Raw genomic sequence first — 20,498 nt, 5'->3', positions numbered from 1 at the left:
CACACATCCTAACCTCAAATGACACGAAGCGCAACAACGCTCTCTCTCACACTCACTCACGCGCATATTCACAATCGTATCGTGAATATTGAATCACACACAGCCTGCTGTAATGGAATAATCTCATCTGCAATTTGAATTTTCCCCGGTTTTTTTTGTTCCTCCGCTTCCTCGACGATATCGCGCTTCTTTGTTACCCAAAGGTTCTTTCGGCAAAATCAGGATTTCCCCTAATAAGCTTTTCTTTCTTGTCTGGTTTTGCATCTCTTTCTCTGTGTGCGACGCCAGAAGGTGAATTTGAAGTGTTTTCTTCCCACCTTTTTGGGGTAGGCCATCGAGGACGCCATTATGGTACCTTGTTTGACAGCTGCGCGCGTCCATTATGGCAAATTTCTATTGTTTGCCCAAAATTCCAAGTAATCCAGGCAACTTTCAGAATTCAAGGAGATGTCCACCAGACCAGAGAGCGCAGAAATTGCTGCGGGAATAGTTTTCGAGGATGGAGTCGAAGAAACTTTTCAATTGATTCCCCACTTTTTGGCTTTCCATCTGCTGTTCTAGCTTTGAATGTGTGTGCGCGTGAGTTTGCGCTCAAATATTTGAGCAAAAAGCGGCCACAGCTGGTCGCGCCAGGAAAGGACATTCCTAGGAAAAGGAACAAGTTTTTCGTGACTATTTAGAAGCTTTTAACCCCCACGTCAGTTGGGCTGGGAAGAAGTCGAAAGACAAATATGCCAAACATTTCTTCGATACCCGGAGCGCGAAGAAGGGGCATCTCCCTGTGGCAAGCCTGGAGCGGTCGATATTGTCCGTTTCTTTCAAAGGTACACGCCGCGCGGCATTTCAGAATGTGCCGTAGACATTGTTGCCAGCGATTTTCAGCACTTTTTGTGCAATTAAAAACATACCTGGCAACAATGCCAGGCGATTCGAAGAAGAAGATCAACAAAAACAAAACGTGCAGTATGGGATTTGACAGCGCGCATTTGCCGAAAGTGCGGCGCGTCGTTCCGAGGCTGGTTTGCCGCGAGTCTTTCTCGGGAATACGCGCAATAGCGTGGAATGTATTGGCGCAAATTTGCTTCGAGCTCGGTTTTAGCCTTTTTGAGGCCGAAGAAAATTTCAGAATATCACTGCGGTAGTTTGGCTTCAAACGGCTTTCGGTTTGCGTCGAGCTTGAACTTTGTCTTAGTCAAAATTAATTTCATCCTCGAGACGAAAGAGATGGTAGCTGAAACCATTTGCCTGGATTTTAATTTGATTAGCTAGCAGCAGTGCGTGGACCTTGTTTCGATCAGGCTTCTACTGCAACTTTAATAAAACTCGATAACTATAACTTTAATAATTTTACTCTATCAGTTGTTTTTTTTATGCCTCAAAAAAGTTGTTAAAAGTTATTTCTCGTGCTTTAGAGAAAAAAAATACGCCTAATCCCTGAAAACGTGTATTCTAAGGGTCAATTGTCAAACCCCATAATTGTACACGCACATCAAAATCACTCAGAGTTCATAAAAGCCGAACACCATTCAATCCTTATTGAGGTTTTGCAGCGCGCCTGTGTTTCAAATGTAGGTGGCGGTAAAATGAGGTTACTTGCCAAAAATCGTATTTCTTTCTGCTGGATTCAAGAACAAAATCGCTTATTTCTCATGGTTCCCTGCATCAATCTTAATGAAACTGGTTGCAAAAGACGAGAAAAATTTTTTGCTTTAAAATAATGAACATCATTTTTTGGGCGTGCAAAAATTTGTGACCTTTTTCTTTAAAAAACATGTTTTGGAACACGAAAAAATGAGTTTCCCCGTATATATCAATGAAATAAACAGTTATATAGTTGATGACAGATGTGTTAACGTATATTCAACAATTTTTATTGATTTTTGACAGACTGTCTTGCCAAATACTCCAAATTACTATCTTTTTCTAAATATACAGTTTTCTCATAGAAAAATCAAACAAATATTGGAAAGTTGTACACCAAATTGTTGGAAATAATTTTTCTCATTCGAATCCGGCATAAGTTTTTTAAAAATGTTGATTGTGAAGGAAAAAACACATTTTTTTAAAAAATCATAGGTTTACGCTATTTGTTCATAGGTGGCGACATGTGTCTTTTAGCTTTGCTGCAAATTCTCTATCTAAGCCCGATCTCAAGCACACTAGCTTACCCAAATTTTAACCTAAAAACCCTTCGTGTACAAACACGCAATACATGTGCACGTAGATAACTCTATAAAGTTCGGTATCAAAAAATCCTTGTAGTAATTTTTATGTGTATGCAATTCCTACCAAGTACACTCAACCCCTGGAAGTTGGCCACTTTTTCGTTTGGCACTTTTAAGTTAGTTTGACTAAGTACCTACCTAGTAAATAATAAAAAAAAAGTAAAATATTTCAATTTATATAAAAAAAGCTAAATAACGACTCTTAACATCATCATCATCAGCATCTCAAATCGTTATTCTCAACAGTGTTGTTTACTCACCGGCGAGCCATTACGACAGTCCACCACAATCCCACCTTTCTTAACGACCTTGGTGAGGTGGGAGCCCAGTGTGACAGCCCAAAACAGGAGACGGCCAACTTTTCTTTGTTTATTTTTTCCACCCTCAAATTGCTCAATTTAGTGTGCGGTGGACCATTTTTATTCTGCGTCGTCGTCGTCCTGCGATGATTGGTCAGTAATCATAAACGGTCTCTTCTTCGCGACCTCATCGTAATCCGCGCCGGACGACGATCGGTGTTGATGCCGTTAGCTATGAAAATTTAATGCAAATTGCATCAATTGCTGCCGCCATTGTTGAGCGAATGGCTGAAACAAAAAACAAATGGCGGAAAGCAACAGGGGGTGGTGGTGACTCCCCTAGCGGTCCTAATCATTACGGCTGATTGCACTCTCAAATGGCATGAATCAATTATTATTGCGTGCCCGCGGTCGACTGGAGCTCGGGGGAAATAAGTTGAAAAATAAGGATATTTGTTGTGTGTGGCATCAGTATAAAACAAAAAGATAAAAAATAAATACCAGCTGAGCACCAGCACAGGTAAAAAAAAGTTTAGCTTTGATAATTTTAATAATGAGACCAGTTTATCATGCGACTTATAGCTGATTTTTTTAGCTTACCGTCCAATGTCAAGCCGACAAGTTGTTTGTTATGATAAGGACTTTTAATCTTAAAAATAGGTACACGAATAATATTATATTATTTATTTATCACTACACACAAATAAAAATTACTCTAAATTTAAAAAGATCGTTCGTTGGATTAAAAGTTTGCGTTGGTGAATATTCGTAGAAAGTTCAAACTTTTCAATTTAAAAGTTGGAAAGTTTTTGATACTACTATGCATTTATGGAACAAAATCGTTGTATTGGTAAAAGTATTTTACTTTTAATTGGAAAAGAAACCTTTTATGGCAAGAATACACAACATTTAGCACTACAGGGATAATTTCAGAAAAATGTGCTTGGTTTTTTAAATTTATTTAAAAAAAAATAAACTGTATGTTAAAAAAAAACATTTTTATTGTATTTAACGTTACGTTACGTACGCTTCTCCACTAGCTTCTGCTCAAGGTAGGCCAATATCCGAGTCCAAGCTGTACCGATTCATACGGCACCGGTCACTTCCGAATACCCCAGGTCGGTTCCGGATGAAGGTTCCGACGCGCGACAGCAGTGTAACACGATGGTCACGTTTCCGGCCTCAATCAGGATAGTCTTGGAGGAGTTGGCCGTTGATTCGGGAAGGGTGGTCGACGTTTTCCGGCTGGAAAGTAAAGTGCCTGAACGGGGAGTTCCCGATCCTGGAAGCGCATCCGGAACATGGAGTTGATGAGTCGGAACGGAATTCGATTTTGAGCACGTAATCCTAATTCGGGAAAGACACAGATTTTTTTTTGGCTTACTGTCCAGGTTCATTCGGCTGAAGCTGCGCCGTCGCGAGGTGAGTGTTTGTGGGCGAGAAGTTGCTGAAAGAGAAGGAAAGTAAGTGATGTTGGCTAGCCACTGCACACATTCTCAATACTCACCGGTGTTGTAAACCGCCGGTACCGAGTGCAACATCTGCGCTGACCACCTCCAATTATGTAGCTTTTCGTCGTCCTTCTCTTCGTCGGATCCTTCTCCTCACCGTGAAAATCACCTGTCTCGTACTTGTCCAAAAACCGGATGTTTATCTCCTTCAACGCAATCTCGTTGTTCACGCAACGCTTCGGCAGCGCCATCTCCTCGATGATCTCGCCCCAGTCCTCGCGGGAATTGACCTTCAATCACCAATCCCGGGCCACCACCAACGAATACAACCGGTGCGAATCCACATTCCTACCTCTCATCTTACAAAAACAAACAAAATCAATCACAAACCCCCCAAAACACCCATGCTTCCTTCTTACGCATTCCGGCCGTGGAACAGCTGCAGTTCCTTCAGGAAGCTGGCCTTGTCCTTTTCGAGCACTCGACCTCGTCCCGCTCCTGCACCACCCTCCTTCGAAGGCGTTCCGCTACTGCTGTTTGGCTCACGAAGGTTTCCGCATCCGAGTCCTGGCTGCTGCCGCGGTCGACTTTGCTTTGCGTCCTAGACTCACCAGCACTCACCAGCACCACCGGACCCACCAAAGTGTTTGTTTACATTTGCGACTTAGGCGTACACGGTTACACGAGAACGTCAAAATGAAAGAAATTTTACAGTCGAATTAAAAGGAAAAACTTTTAAATCAGTGAGCAATGAGGTTTTCAAAAACTGTAGCAGTAAAAGTTTTCATTTTCAAAACAAGAAAAAAACTTTTAATGTAGCAAATTTCAACAACTTTTTAATTCGAAAGTAAGTTACTTTTGTCATTACCGTAATATTTTTTTGTGTGTAAATGTGTTGAACATTAAATTTTTTAGAGTTACATATAACTTAATAAGTTTTTCCCCTTAAAATTTAAAGTCTTTTTGGTACTTTTTCAAATTCCTTGTTTATTTTGTTCACCTTTTCTGCTTAATTAAATCGTAGTTGCTTGTATTTCAATTTAGGAACTTTTCAGCAGCAATTTACCAACTGGTATCGCCCTCTATAAAAACACGGACGAAACTCTGCTGAACGCTACAAACAGCGTCCTCATATTTACCCCGTATTAGCAGTAAATTATTTTTAAATAAATCCCACGTTGAACACGGGGATTAAAACCGACTTCCTCCGGTTGCAGCGAAGGAAAAAGCTCCGGTGAAAAGCTTTCTCACCGCACAAAAACGGCAATATTTCATTTTACTACTTTCCTGGTGTGACTCCCTCTCCCTTCTCTCCCTCGCTACCTTCTTCCGATACTTCCGGTTCCCCCCGTGTAGAACACCGTCGTCGTCATCGTCGTCGGTCATCCGCCGACTGACTCGCATACAAAATCCACTGAAAGACCACGAAAAGGACTAGTTTTTCACTGTCGTCGGGAGTCATTTATTTGTGTTGTGTTGTGTGTTGGTACATCCAAGTAGGCGAAACGGGTAAATGTAAACAAACTGGCGTCCCAGCGCAACTGACGTCCTGGCAGGCGGCGGCGCCTGGATTTCTGCAGTCGGTGAAAAAAGTCACATTTGTGTGCGGCGGGCCTGGGCTGACTTGACAGTTTGTGTCTGGGGAGGTCAAAATCTGATCCCGCTCTGGACTGGAATGGATTTGGGTACACTATGTTGCTTGGAAAATGGCAAGTTTATCGCGTCAACTTCTACCGAAAACGACGTCAAGAAAACTGAAATGGGGTCTTTATTCTAAGTGTAACTGTGCTTGGGATTTCAAATATTTTTTGCGAAAATCTGATGGTTGAATATTACATCTTATTCGATGTAATCGAATATTAAAGTATGTGGAAAAGGCACAGTAACCCGTTAAAACAATCAGATAAAATATTTCGCTGATTTTTTTTTGCTGTGTCCTTCAGGAGGGACAACATAGCTTACTCATGCTGAAAAATAATCATTTTGCAACTAGTTGCATCAACTAGATTTTTTTGCATTTATATGAAGCTGACAACCAACAAAACGCAATTTTATTTTAAAATTATTCCTTTTTTAATGAAACTGAATGTGTTTGCTTTGTCCACTAAACATTCCTGGCATTCATACGAACGAAATGTACATTCTGTCTGGCTTTATGTCCAGAAGGAAAAGCCACCACCACAGGTACAGTCGGAACTTTGGCCGGCAACCGCAGGAAAATGCCCGGCCTGCATGGAAAAGAAGAAATTTTCAGTTTTGCTTGGTCAATTGTTTGTGAACCAAGAAGAGTGCTTTACTACTGTGGTAAGAGTGCTTTTGCTACGAAACTGGGTCAAGTTTGAGTCCACCTTGGTGTGGTTTTACGATGGAAATCGTATGTACGGGTAAGCTGTCCGGAAAATATTTGACAACACCAATTTTAAAATTTTAGTTGTTTAGATAACCCAATTTTAGGCATTTTAGTACAAACGTGGATTAACCGCATAATTATTTGTGCAAGATTTTGGAAAAAAGATGATAGGAAAATTGTATTTTCTACCCACTACATAAAAAATTTACAAATTTCTTATCATTTTTTATTGTCTTGTAACTGACACTAACTAATTTTTACATGTGACGTTCTCTCACAATTACCGCCATTTTACCGATAAAAACCTTCTAGAGCACATGACTCTGTCGTGTAACGAGTTTCAGACTCTATTTGTATCCTGTCAGTCAATTGTAATAACTTTTCCATTCAACATTCAGCTGTAAACTTTTTTGCCCGCTTCGATGTTCCTATTCTGAAATTCACATTGAGTCACACCAGTTGCTGCTAGCCCGTAGGGCTGCAAAAAAAACCAACCGAGTTCAACAATAACTTTAAATTACAACTTTTCCCTCCCCATTATAACAATTCCCCTCTCCCACTGAATTAACAACCATTTCCCAATCGACCAATTTGCCCTGGAGTTACGCGCCCAAATGACCACGGTCCCCATTAAATCACTTTATTACCACCACCACAATTCAAAGAGAAAGCAGCGAGGACTAACTAAGCTTCCTGACATTGTCCGCGCCCATTTGTGGCCGGACCGGAAATTAATCACCTGGCATAAATCGTTTGCCATGATGGGCCCCAAGTCCAGGTGGCTTCTTTATGGCCAACCTGCCGCGGTATGGAACTTTCGCTTATTGACAAATGAGCACTGTCCTCCGGGGAGGGACAGCCCACTTCCGGTCGTCAAAGTTGTTATTTTGGACTCAATTCATCAGGAATAATTTTCCCTAATTGCCTCTCTGCGCGAAACCACACGTGCAACCGGTTGCACTTCCTGCGAGATAGCTTCCTTCCTCCAACGGAACACAAAAAAGTATAAATTTAGGCCCCCGGAAGCGAAGTGCAACCCCAGAACGTGGCGCGCGAAGGAGCTAACAATTTATGGTTCAATAATGATTGTAATAAATTTCCGGCTGACCCCTCCAGTCCTGCTTCCCGGCCTTACTTCCGCTTTCTTTTATGGCTCGTTTTTGTTGCTGCTGCTGTCCGCCATTTTTATAGTTGGCCACGACGCCCGTGTCCGTGGCACGAAATAAAAACTGACAAAGTGAGAAGGCACTAATCAAGTCCATAAATTCGGACCCGGAGGCGGACATTCCCGCTCCGGTCTCGCGCGCTCGCTGGGGGAATAAATTTTATGAAAAGTATAGCTCGATAACTTTGTGTGTTTGCGTCCAACTGGCTGCACAATATCGCAACAAAAATTGCTGTGCATCAAAATGTTCCTTGTTGATGATGATCCCCCCACACCGGGAAGACGGAACAAAGTGCTGAACTGACGGCGACAGTAAAACGCGGAGAAACACTTTGTTGGCGTCGCAGCTTGACGAGGAAAATTTCCACTCGACTCTGTCTGTCCCCCGGAAAGGCTGTCGTAGTCAGGAACAATGTTGCGCCGGATATTGTGATCATATTTCTCAAAAGCTCGAAAAATTTAGTAATAATTCTTGCTACGTTGAACACAAACTGCGACCTGTCGAACTGTCAAACGTGCAGTGTCTACACGCTCAAGTAAAATTACTCATATTGAGGGTACTATTCAATCAGCTTTCGCAACATCGAGTCATGATTTAACCATAATTTCAAAAGACGTAAATTGAAAGACGTAAATTGGAACCGCTGGAACACACACACACTTCCGATCTGGACCATCACCCGTCACACTCTTCAATCTCTCGATGCATTTCCATTTCGATTACGTTGTGTGCCAAACCCTTACTTCAATTTCCGGTTCGTCTCGGCCAGTCCTCTGTATAGCAACGATTTTGGAGGGGTGAACAATCGAACAAAAATCGATCCCTCCGTGGGGCCAGCAGCAGTGCATCCTCCGAAATTTGGTGACCTGCTTTTGACGGGTTCACCCTTTTTGCTCTAAAACTCAGCAGGTGTGAACTCTCTTTCTAGCTCTTCACACCTGTCCGTTCGGAATTTTCTGCATACATCATCGGATTCGCAATCGATTCACCAAATATACAGATGATGATGATGCAGCTTGCCGGAATTGATTAGCTCGGGCGAAGCCTCCCGATGCAACATGTTTGCACATCCAATTTTCAAAATGGAAGGCAAATACACCTACATACACGGCACAATTAGTACTCGAATTGTTCACTGGACTGGGATGTTTATACATTGAGTCTGATCCATCTCACTCACGGAAACGGCCTCGGGGCTGGAAAGCGGTGCATCAGCGTTATGCTATTACAATTACCGTCAGTTCATAGTTCCTTTCAGCTTGCTGACGAGAACATTACCACCTGTGAGCTGCCCCAGAAGGTGCATTAAATAAATTAGTAAAGTACGAATTTTCCGGTCCAGAAGTGCCCTTCTGAGAGGCACGAAACTATTCATAATTCTATTATGGTAGCTAGCCGAAAGCTGGAATTATTCTGTTGCGATACCAGAAAAGCTTGAAATTAATGCATTTGAAACAGGAAAGTTTAAAGCCGAATTTGCGTAGTTTTTTCTAAGTGTGTAATGTTTTGGCAGGAGTTGGTTCCATCGTTCAACGTGTAAGTAAACGTGTAGCGCCACTGACAAGTGTTTACGTTGTCAAAATGATGGTGCAGGAATTTCAAGCTTTTGAGAAATATGATCACAAAAACGGCCGTTTCCCCGGTGGAATTCGTCGTAAAGCAAGTCGATGAACTAGGTTCAACTTACGACACTTTACCCGACCTAATCCCATTCATACACACTGAAAGAAACCAACATAGCAATCTCATGTGTTTTTTCACGTGAGAGTCTCCAAAAACCAACACAATAAATTCACGTGCTTTTCCTTTGACTCTCACATGCTTTCCATGTTAAATGGATGTGAAATTCATTTGGTACCAGCTGATCGTTGGCAAAAAACTCTTCATTATATTTTCGTATGCTGTTCACTTTAAATTCAAATGAATTGCACTTCGATTCGCCCCATTTGTCATTTCCTTTGATTTCGATGTGAAAAACACGTTAGATTGAAATGATTTAGTTTTGTTTTGCCTGTGGCGAAAATTCTTCATTAGTAAGATGGCCACGGACGACGGCAGTGCAAAATTTTCTTATCGGACTAAAATGTTCTTTTTGCAACCAAATTACTGTAGTTATTTTTTAAAATGTTCGCGCTGGTGGTAAATAAAATCAAAAGAAACTTGAAAATTTAAAATTCATGCAGATTAACATTATATTTCCAGGCCAGAGGTCGTTTTCGGAATCTGCTCCGATCTGGAGCTCCGGAAAAAGATTGCAAGCGGTGTTTCTCGATAATACGAATCAGCCTGCTGCCAGTTGCTGTACGATCGTCTTGATGCACTTTTGATCGGCAAGCTTGAGTCCGTTCGCGATCCTGACCGTGACGATTTACCGGCACAGTAGGGCGTAATTTTTGAGCGCCTCGATTACCAAATTGCGCTGCTCGTGATAGCACAGCGCCATCGGAACCTGGTCCGCAGCGTAGCAGTGAAGTGAAATGTGTGATTTAACGTTTTTTACATGTACCCAAACAGATATTTTGACTTAGAAAAATAAAAGTTATAATTACAAAAACCGTGAAATAAATTAATAAATAAAATAAAGAAAACCGCTCTCATTGTTTTACACACCTGAATACCATTAGAAAACCATTTGATTTACTCTACAAACTCATTTAACATTAATGTGAAAAGCATTGCAAATTCATGTGTGTCGTCACGCGAAGTTAACGTGTTTTGCTTTTGAATTTTGCGTGTCGAGCGATGGAAATTTTCCAAGTGATTTGCACATGACATTCATATGTAAAGCCGTATGGGGCTGATTTACGTGTGAAACATGTGATATTGCTGTGAGCCTTTCTTTCAGTGCACTGAAAGAAACCAACATAGCAATCTCATGTGTTTTTTCACGTGAGAGTCTCCAAAAACCAACACAATAAATTCACGTGCTTTTCCTTTGACTCTCACATGCTTTCCATGTTAAATGGATGTGAAATTCATTTGGTACCAGCTGATCGTTGGCAAAAAACTCTTCATTATATTTTCGTATGCTGTTCACTTTAAATTCAAATGAATTGCACTTCGATTCGCCCCATTTGTCATTTCCTTTGATTTCGATGTGAAAAACACGTTAGATTGAAATGATTTAGTTTTGTTTTGCCTGTGGCGAAAATTCTTCATTAGTAAGATGGCCACGGACGACGGCAGTGCAAAATTTTCTTATCGGACTAAAATGTTCTTTTTGCAACCAAATTACTGTAGTTATTTTTTAAAATGTTCGCGCTGGTGGTAAATAAAATCAAAAGAAACTTGAAAATTTAAAATTCATGCAGATTAACATTATATTTCCAGGCCAGAGGTCGTTTTCGGAATCTGCTCCGATCTGGAGCTCCGGAAAAAGATTGCAAGCGGTGTTTCTCGATAATACGAATCAGCCTGCTGCCAGTTGCTGTACGATCGTCTTGATGCACTTTTGATCGGCAAGCTTGAGTCCGTTCGCGATCCTGACCGTGACGATTTACCGGCACAGTAGGGCGTAATTTTTGAGCGCCTCGATTACCAAATTGCGCTGCTCGTGATAGCACAGCGCCATCGGAACCTGGTCCGCAGCGTAGCAGTGAAGTGAAATGTGTGATTTAACGTTTTTTACATGTACCCAAACAGATATTTTGACTTAGAAAAATAAAAGTTATAATTACAAAAACCGTGAAATAAATTAATAAATAAAATAAAGAAAACCGCTCTCATTGTTTTACACACCTGAATACCATTAGAAAACCATTTGATTTACTCTACAAACTCATTTAACATTAATGTGAAAAGCATTGCAAATTCATGTGTGTCGTCACGCGAAGTTAACGTGTTTTGCTTTTGAATTTTGCGTGTCGAGCGATGGAAATTTTCCAAGTGATTTGCACATGACATTCATATGTAAAGCCGTATGGGGCTGATTTACGTGTGAAACATGTGATATTGCTGTGAGCCTTTCTTTCAGTGTAAATGGAAAGCAATTTCACAAAATCTAATTCATTTATGGCACTTGCCAAAACCAACATACACACATACACTTTCCGGAGCACAGAATAACCGTCGGACCACTTTCGCTCACTATTTGCATACAGCTGTCCGTCGGACGGTCATATTTCGTTATTTTTCCCACGGGAGCCAACCTTCCCTGACCCATTTCACGCCGTAACTCAACGTGAGTTATGTACACACCCTTTCGGGTCCGGTTCCGGATAGGGTCTTTCTCTGTTTTGAGACCCCACCCCCTAACGTTTTCCTCAAATCCGGTCACATGTTGAATATTGCAGGTTATGTTACTCTCCGAAACGATAATTGGCGCCACTTAATTTCCCCTCCAACACGATGCTACAATAATTACGCTTGTTTCTGTTCCAGCACGATCCGGAGCAGTGCACGCCGGGCGGCGAGGACGGCAACTTTATCATGTTCGCCCGGGCCACGTCCGGCGACAAGCGCAACAACAACAAATTTTCGCCGTGCTCGCTCAAGGCCATCGAACCGGTGCTGAACGCGAAGGCTCGCAGCGCCAAGGGGTGCTTTACCGGTAATGGGGCTCTACCCGGGTTTGATTGAGACCAGCGTTGCTTAACCGTTTCGTAAATTGTTTCGTTACAGAACCCCAGGCATCGATCTGCGGCAACGGCGTGGTGGAGCCCGGTGAGCAGTGCGACTGCGGCTGGGAAGAGGACTGCAAGGATTCCTGTTGCTACCCGATGTCCAGGCATCCGCGTATCGACCAGAAGCCGTGCACGTTGACGCCGAAGTGAGTGGATTTGGGCTTGGGTTTCCTGATGTTTTGGTGTTAACTGATATCTATTCACAGATCGCAGTGCAGCCCGTCACAGGGTCCGTGCTGTACGCTGGAGTGCACGCTGAAGCTCGGCGACAAGTGCCGCGAGGACAACGGATGTCGCGATCCGGCGTTCTGCGACGGCACGATGCCGGTGTGCCCGGCGTCCGTTAACAAGCCCAACAAGACGATCTGCAACAAGGAGTACGTGTGCTACATGGGCGAGTGCACCGGCTCGATCTGTCTGGCGTACGGGCTGGAGTCGTGCCAGTGCGCGGTCGGTCCGAACGATCCGGCCATCCGGGCCTGCGAGCTGTGCTGCAAGCAACCTGGCGAGGACAAGCCTTGCCTCAGCTCGTTCGATTGGAACGATCCACCGTTCGACGTGCCCGATATGTACGCGAAACCTGGCACTCCGTGCAACGACTACAACGGGTACTGCGACGTGTCGCAAAAGTGCCGCGAAGTGGACCCATCGGGACCGCTGGCCACCCTCCGGAAGCTGCTTCTCTCCGAGGAGAGCATTGCCAGCTTCAAAAAGTGGGTCGTGTCCAACTGGCCGGCAGTCGCTCTGGTAGCGGTCATCATCCTTGCCCTACTGGTAAGTATCCTTCCAACTCGTTTACAACGCACCGACTTTACACTGGTTTCGTTCGGCTCTTCTCAGAAGACACGCCACTCGCTGCGCAAGTGGAAGGACATTCCGCTGGACATTGAGAGTTATTGTGAGTTTTCAAGAGGTTCCTCCCCAACTCCGACAAAATGGCCGCTAGTTCCGCTCGAAGCTCCGGTAGTCTTGCTAGTCCGACTCCCTTTTTGGCGATCTTCAAAACAGTCCCCTTGTCCAAACTTGATCTAACATCACTTCTTCCCTGTCTTCCCCCCTTACACCAGGTACTGAGCGCGAAACTGCTGGGCAAGCGGACAAGCCTCAAGCTGAAGACGGTCACGATCATCCACTCGGCGACCACGGAGACGGTCCGGCTGCCGGAGGACAACAATGGCGTCATAGTGCACACGGCCGTCCGTACCAAGGTGCCGCTGAAGAAAAAGGTCCGTGGCGAGCGATCGGGCAAGGGCTCCAAAACGGGTCCCCTTCCGCCGGGTCAGAACGGTCAGCAAGTGCTGGTGGCCGGCGTTCCGAAGCAGCTGCTCGCCACAGCCAACGGTCCGAACGGCGGAGTAGTCACCACGGCAGCGGCAGCCGGAAATCCGGTGACAATGATTCCGTCCACCTCCAAGGATCGGTTCCATCTGTCCAGATCGTCAACGAACAACCCGGCCGCGGTGGTCATTAAGCAGGTTAAGCGACACGTCGGCAAGACTACGACGACGACCACCGGTGGAACGGATAGTCCCAAGAAGTTGCTGAAGAAGAAAAAGAAGCGATCCAGTGCTGGGACGCAACCCGGCGTGCCCTCGGATGAGTCACCGGTGAAGGAACCGGTGGTGAAGCAGAAGAAAAAGAAGACCAAATCAAAACACAAAGAAGTGATCGACTATTCAAGTCGGACCGATGGGCACGGTCATACGAACACGTTCGGGAAGGTTCACCGCTGGTTGCTGGAGTCTCCGATCGTGACCAACGCCACGAACCAGTTTGAGCACGCGTCCAAAATCACCAACATTATGAACAAGAGCCAGTCGACGCCGGAGCATTTGACGACCGGAACGGCGGTGCCACAGCTGGCACAACCTGCGCCACAGCAGCGATCGCCGAAGAAGAACCGCGTGAAGACCAAGTCGGTCGGGAACATCAACGAGAAGGTCCGACTTCAAGTGGTGTACAAGCCGCCGTTCAAGTTCAGCTTAAAGCTGTCCAAAAACGATCCCTCCGTCAAGACTCACATCGTGGCTGGTCCCGTGGGCAAGCGGAAGGGTCGAATGGTCGACCGAAAGCGGGTAGCCGCTGCCATCCAATCCGAGTCCCAGCGGGGTCGGCCAGCGATTCTGGTACGGCCGGCACTGGACGACGTGATGCCGATCATGTCCGAGCCAAACTACGAAACGTTGAATCCACGGAACGTAGCTCCAGACGGTGGACCGGTCCCAACCACGACCGACCCTCATGTGTACGAGAATCTCCAGTTTGGCTCGACCGAACTGCCCAACTCAGTGCCACCTCCAGCGCCCATCAACACGGCCACGTTCCGCATCAACCGTAGCGCTAGTGGTAGCAACATAGTCCATCCGGGGGCGGCGCACCTCAACCATCAACGACCTGGCAGTAGCACCAACAGCCGGGAACGTGACAAGAACCGCCGGTCGTACGGTGGCGCCATCGGCGGTGAAAGCACCGAAAGTCTCATCCGTTCGAGCACAACGAACCTGGCCAAGCGAACCGGCAGCAGCAAGCGAAACAGCTTCGCCGAGAAGCGACGATCCAGCTCGACCAGTCTGCACCAGCGGCACTCCGGATCCACGTCGAACCTCCACTCGATGAAGCGGCAGGGCTCCTCCAGCCAGTATCTCAACCAGGAACCACCCCACGAACCGTCCATCGGCCGGCGGCATAGTACCAGTGTCAAACCAGTAGATAGCAGCAGCATCAAGAAGCAGAAAATCGCCCGAACCTCCAGTAGTAACAACATTCCGGCTTCCGGTAGCTCCGGAAGTGGCGCCCAACGGCGCAGTAGTATAGGTCCCAGTAGCAGTAGTAGACCCGGCGGCGGCCCGTCGACCTCCAACAACCACAACCTCATCCTCAGCCGGCAGACTTCGCTGAATGTGGCGAAAAGTGGCCACAAACCACCCGGCCCTCCGGATCGGAGGCCACACACGTCGTCCTGCGACGAACGACAGGCCTTCGAGTGGCCCTCCAACGATCCGCTGCCCTCGGATATGGAGGTCATGGTGTCAGACGCCGAGAACCTGGACAGATAACCTTAGGCTTAGGCAGCATAGATAGCGCGAATTAGTCACCCCGTGGGAGGGCCGCTGCCGGCGCCGGCGGCCCTCGTGTTCATATCGATTTTAAAGCAAAGAACTCCCTGATTTTAACAACCCCTTCCTCCAAAACAAAAGAACCAGATTAGTTTATGTTTTTATCAAGTGCCAAGAACATTTTACGGGAAGATAGAAGAAATCAGCACACATCAATCACCGATCGCGATCAATCAAAACTAGACGGATATTTGCGGATCTGATATTTACACGACCTATTTTCTCGAATGGAAGCATATCAGAACAAGTAGATCTTGAAAAAAAGATAGTAAAACTAGCAAATCGTTGGACTCACCACAAATTCTTTCACAAACATTCTGCGCTAGCGATGGCCAAGCACCTTACTCAACCCCCGGCAGCTCAAAACTGCTGGGCAGACACGTTTTGACAGTCCCTCACGCGATCGCAGCGCCGCTCTACAAGTCACATTTCCGGCTGCACTGAAACAAATCATTCCATGCAATTCATACGCGAAAGAAAACGAACAAAAGAAAAACCATCAACAAACGAAACCTGCCAAAATTTCACCAATTCTCGGTTTTATAGAAGAACAAAAGGTGTCTAAATTCATCGAAATTTTTGCCGCGTTTGCAAACAACAACACATTTTTTAAATGAACCCGCTTTTTGGAGATTGTGCGCGACTCAGTTGAGACTCAGTGATAAGAGAGAGAATGCACCCAAAATCACACACAAACCACACTGACACGATGTAGGATAAAGTAATTTACACAGCAACTAATAAAAGTAATCATGTAAATAGTGATACATTCCAAACTAGCTATAATGAAATTAGTTTGAGCGGTGGCGCAAAGTGAAAAGATAAAGCTTTTATTGTGAATAAATTTTGAACAAAGAAAATCAACAGAAAAAAAACTTATAAATAACTTAACTTGTCGAGAAGAACTAATTTTATACATAAATTATATTAAAAGTTAAGGCGAATGGATGAAACTTAAACTAATAAAGCAACTAATTCAAATAAGTTGAATGTGATTCTAATCTTTAAATAAATCAAATTTATGGAAAAGCAACCGAGAGTCGAGCAACTGTGAAAGGTGTTTATTTTAAACTCGTAAACCACACTCACACTTACACAGCCCAACACATTCGCAAAACAGAGATCTACTATTTATACACGCAAAACAATATGACTAACATTGTGCACGCAGACAAATAACGCATCCGCCCCAAATCCTTTTCTCCAGTCACAAATTCGAAACATGTCAATAAAGTAATGTTTGAGGCTTCCACTGTTACGAAGAATTGATCCACAACTTATCCTCCCTAAACAAAAAAGAATAAAAACCTAAATCTACCTTACCGATAAGAAAACAAAACATCAAAAAGCCCTTTATTTTTCTACTTACCAATTACCGAATGCGCCCACATCCGCGAATCCCGCAACTCCCTGTTTGCAGCCTTTATTGAAAAAAAGCAACACTTCCGCAACACACTACTACAATTACTGTACTGAAGACAGATGAATGATTCCTACATCAAATGATATTACTTGAAAACAACTAAAAGAAGAATTAAAACAGTAACGAAACTTGAATGCAATTATTTTCTGTGCAGTAGAACAACAGTAAGACACACGGTCGATGCATACAGAAAGACACACACACAAACACCCACAAAAATAGTATATGTGTAATATATTTTCTCACAGACGTCAAACAAGCGAAAAGAGAACAATGGCGGTTCACTCCTCGGTGACGCGAGCGCCACGCAGCGGCCAATGAGCGAAGCACTGTTGCCAGGTCGCTCAATTTTCTTTCCAAATTTAAATCGCAGAAAACAGCGTCCTGTAAATAGGTGAAACAAATTCCACGTGGCAATAATAAAATTTAAAAATAAAACCCCCCGCAGCGATTTCCACAAACGGCTACAAATCATAAAAGGTTACCACGCACCACGCAAACCCAATTATGATCGTAATGGAAAATAAACGCAGTATTATTTTTATCGAGGCTCGCGAGGCGTTGCGGAAAAAAAGGTGAAATAAATTCCAGAAAAAAAAATCAATGAACCATCTCATTTCGCGCGACGGGATAATGTAAACAGAAAAAATAGGTGCAACATTTAAAAAAATCAACAAACCAACAGTGGCGCGGGAATAACTTTGCGGCAAAAAGCAAACACGGCGATTGTGAACCAGAAGTCAGTGAAATTAACATTAATAAAGAATGGAAAAGAGCGAAATAAAAAGTAATAAAAATTAATTGATGGTGATGTGTTTTATTAATTTATTTGGGTTGACTCTCCATTGACCGCGGACAAAAGCAATAAAGGGTGAATTAGGTCAGCTGGATATTATATACACGGTGCTCAAAATACCGTTATTATGAAAAAAAATATGCTCTCCGAGATTTTTTGGGGTCTATCGATTCCTTACACCATAGCGCATCTCTGTGCAAAAAATAAAAACATTCGCTGATGTAGTTTTCGAGATACAGCCCTTTTAAGATGTTACATCCGATTTTTAATAAGAAAACCAAAACAATTAATACAATTTCAGCACCTTAAAGAATATGCATTTCGAGATAAAGGTATTTTTTGCTTCATATGACTGTCAAGCATCTCTGGGCCAAGTTTCAGAAGGTTTGCTGATGTAGTTCTCGAGATACAGCCATTTTAAAATGTTATTTCTGATTTTTTCAAAGAAAATCCATAAAATCAATACAATTTCAGCACTTTAAAGAATATGCAATCCGAGATAATGATGTTTTTTGCTTCATATGACTGTCAAGCATCTCTGGGCCAAGTTTCAGAAGGTTTGCTGATGTAGTTCTCGAGATACAGCCATTTTAAAATGTTATTTCCGACTTTTTCAAAGAATATCTGTATAATCGGCGTTAAAAGTCGGAAATAGCAAATTAATTCGGCTGTTCCTCAAAAACAACATCAGCAAACCTTCTGAAACTTGGCCCAGAGATGCTTGACAGTCATATGAAGCAAAAAACATCATTATCTCGAAATGCATATTCTTTAAAATGCTGAAATTAAATTGATTTCATGGATTTTCTTTGAAAAAATCGGAAATAACATTTTAAAATGGCTGTATCTCGAGAACTACATCAGCAAACCTTCTGAAACTTGGCCCAGAGATGCTTGACAGTCATATGAAGCAAAAAACACTTTATCTCGAAATGCATATTCTTTAAAGTGCTGAAATTGTATTGATTTTATGGATTTTCTTTGCAAAATTGGAAATAACATTTTAAAATGGCTGTGTCTCGAGAACTACATCAGCAAACCGTCTGAAACTTGGCCCAGAGATGCTTGACAGTCATATGAAGTAAAAAACATCATTATCTCGAAATGCATATTCTTTAAAGTGCTGAAATTGTATTGATTGTTTTGGTTTTCTTATTAAAAATCGGATGTAACATCTTAAAAGGGCTGTATCTCGAAAACTACATCAGCGAATGTTTTTATTTTTTGCACAGAGATGCGCTATGGTGTAAGGAATCGATAGACCCAAAAAAATCTCGGAGTGCATATTTTTTTTCATAATAACGGTATTTTGAGCACCGTGATATATATATTAGGGTGTTTCATCCAAACAAAAAAGTTCTCAGAATCAGGCAAACCGAGGTTCCCCTTGTAGAGGATACCCATAGGGACTCTCATGCCAAATATCAGCCCATTTGGTTGAGAATTGGCCTGTCCCCAGCGGTTTAAAGTTTACATGTAAATTACTATGGGATTTTTGTGCTTTTCGTTCAATCGTTCCTACAGGTCTGGGGACAACATGGTTTCCCTCGGAATAAAGACAGGTGTGTAGGGGATGGTCCAATGAACAAATTCCAGAAGGAATTAGGGTTGTCCATTCTGTCCCCAAGGTGCGCATTGGATCGACGTCCGGTGTCTCCAGAATCAACGATTCACCCTTCAAATGTACGCATTGTCCTTAGTATGCTATGATGGCTAGGTGAAAATGACGACGCCCCATATCAGACGGTGAACACGTGGTAGAGCATACACTCAAGTTTTGGCTCAGAAACATTCTTTAAAGTAATAAAATTACAATTATTGATGTTCCTGTAACATTTTGAACTATTCTTAATAACGTAACATGATGATTTTGTAATAATAATGCAATCGATGCCTCTCCACGTGTTCACCTTCCGACATGGGGCGCCGAGATTTTCACTTAGCCGTCATAGCATACTAAGGACAATGCGTACTTTTGAAGGGTGAATCGTTGATTCTGGAGGCACCGGACGTCGATCCAATGCGCACCTTGGGGACAGAATGGACAACCCTAATTCCTTCTGGAATTTGTTCATTGGACCATCACCTACACACCTGTCTTTATTCCGAGGGAAACCATGTTGTCCCCAGACCTGTAGGAACGATTGAACGAAAAGCACAAAAATCCCATAGTACAGTGGACTCTCTGGCTGTCGATCTTCTCGATATCAATATTGCTCCAGCTGTCAATAAATATTTCAGTCCCTTCAAATAGATTGCTTTGATTTTCCGTTCTATAATTTGATAACTCCCGCTCTCGACGGTCCCTTCAATATCGACAACAAGAGAGTCCACTGTAATTTACATGTAAACTTTAAACCGCTGGGGACAGGCCAATTCTCAACCAAATGGGCTGATATTTGGCATGAGAGTCCCTATGGGTATCCTCTACAAGGGGAACCTCGGTTTGCCTGATTCTGAGAACTTTTTTGTTTTGATGAAACACCCTAATATATATCCAGCTTTTTAAGCAAAAATGGCGTTCGAATGGTGAACGCCCAAAATGTCAAAATCACGCAGTGGTACCAACATTACGAAAAAAGTGTGCCATGGCATGACAGCCGCATTTTTTTCTAATGTTGGTGCTACTGCGCGATTAAAAACCTGGATAATCGTAAATCCACAAACAAACGCAAATCATTGGTGAAAATCTGGGTGCAGAATAGTGGTTCGCAAAGCGGCCTCAATTTAGAAATGTCAAAGCGGAACCAATTTACTGTTCGCAAAATGATACCAAGAAGTGGCAAGTATTGTGATCGATCTATAATTTATTTTGTAAGGAATAAAAAAAATTCTTAAATTCTTAAATTTTCTGATTTCTAAAATCCTTAAATTCTTTTTTTTTAATTCTTAAATTCTGAAATTTTCAGATCATAAAATTATAATATTCTTAGATTTTCAAATATCTGAAATTCTAAAATTCTTGATTTTTTTTAATTCTTAAATTCTGAAATTTCCACATAATAAAATTCTTAAATTCTCAGATCTTAAAATTCCGAAATTCTTAAATC

The 20,498-nt window shown here is 43.1% G+C and overlaps 1 protein-coding gene across 1 annotated transcript in view; it reads left to right on the top strand.

The window, feature by feature from the left end:
• The window catches only part of LOC120424630 (uncharacterized), a 237,581-nt gene extending 220,124 nt beyond the window's left edge, over positions 1-17,457 (top strand). The window contains exons 10-13 of the mRNA XM_039588796.2: positions 11,872-12,040; positions 12,112-12,259; positions 12,320-12,887; positions 13,181-17,457. Of these exons, the coding sequence (XP_039444730.1) occupies positions 11,872-12,040; positions 12,112-12,259; positions 12,320-12,887; positions 13,181-15,169 (2,874 nt within the window). The 3' untranslated portion in view covers positions 15,170-17,457. The remainder of the gene's footprint in view (positions 1-11,871; positions 12,041-12,111; positions 12,260-12,319; positions 12,888-13,180) is intronic.
• Positions 17,458-20,498: the final 3,041 nt, after the last annotated feature.

The sequence above is a fragment of the Culex pipiens genome, chromosome 1 (genome assembly GCF_016801865.2).
Source record: "Culex pipiens pallens isolate TS chromosome 1, TS_CPP_V2, whole genome shotgun sequence".
NCBI lineage: Eukaryota > Metazoa > Arthropoda > Insecta > Diptera > Culicidae > Culex > Culex pipiens.
The sequence above is the reverse complement of the archived record's forward strand: the minus strand, read 5'-3'. Positions and strand labels throughout refer to the sequence as shown.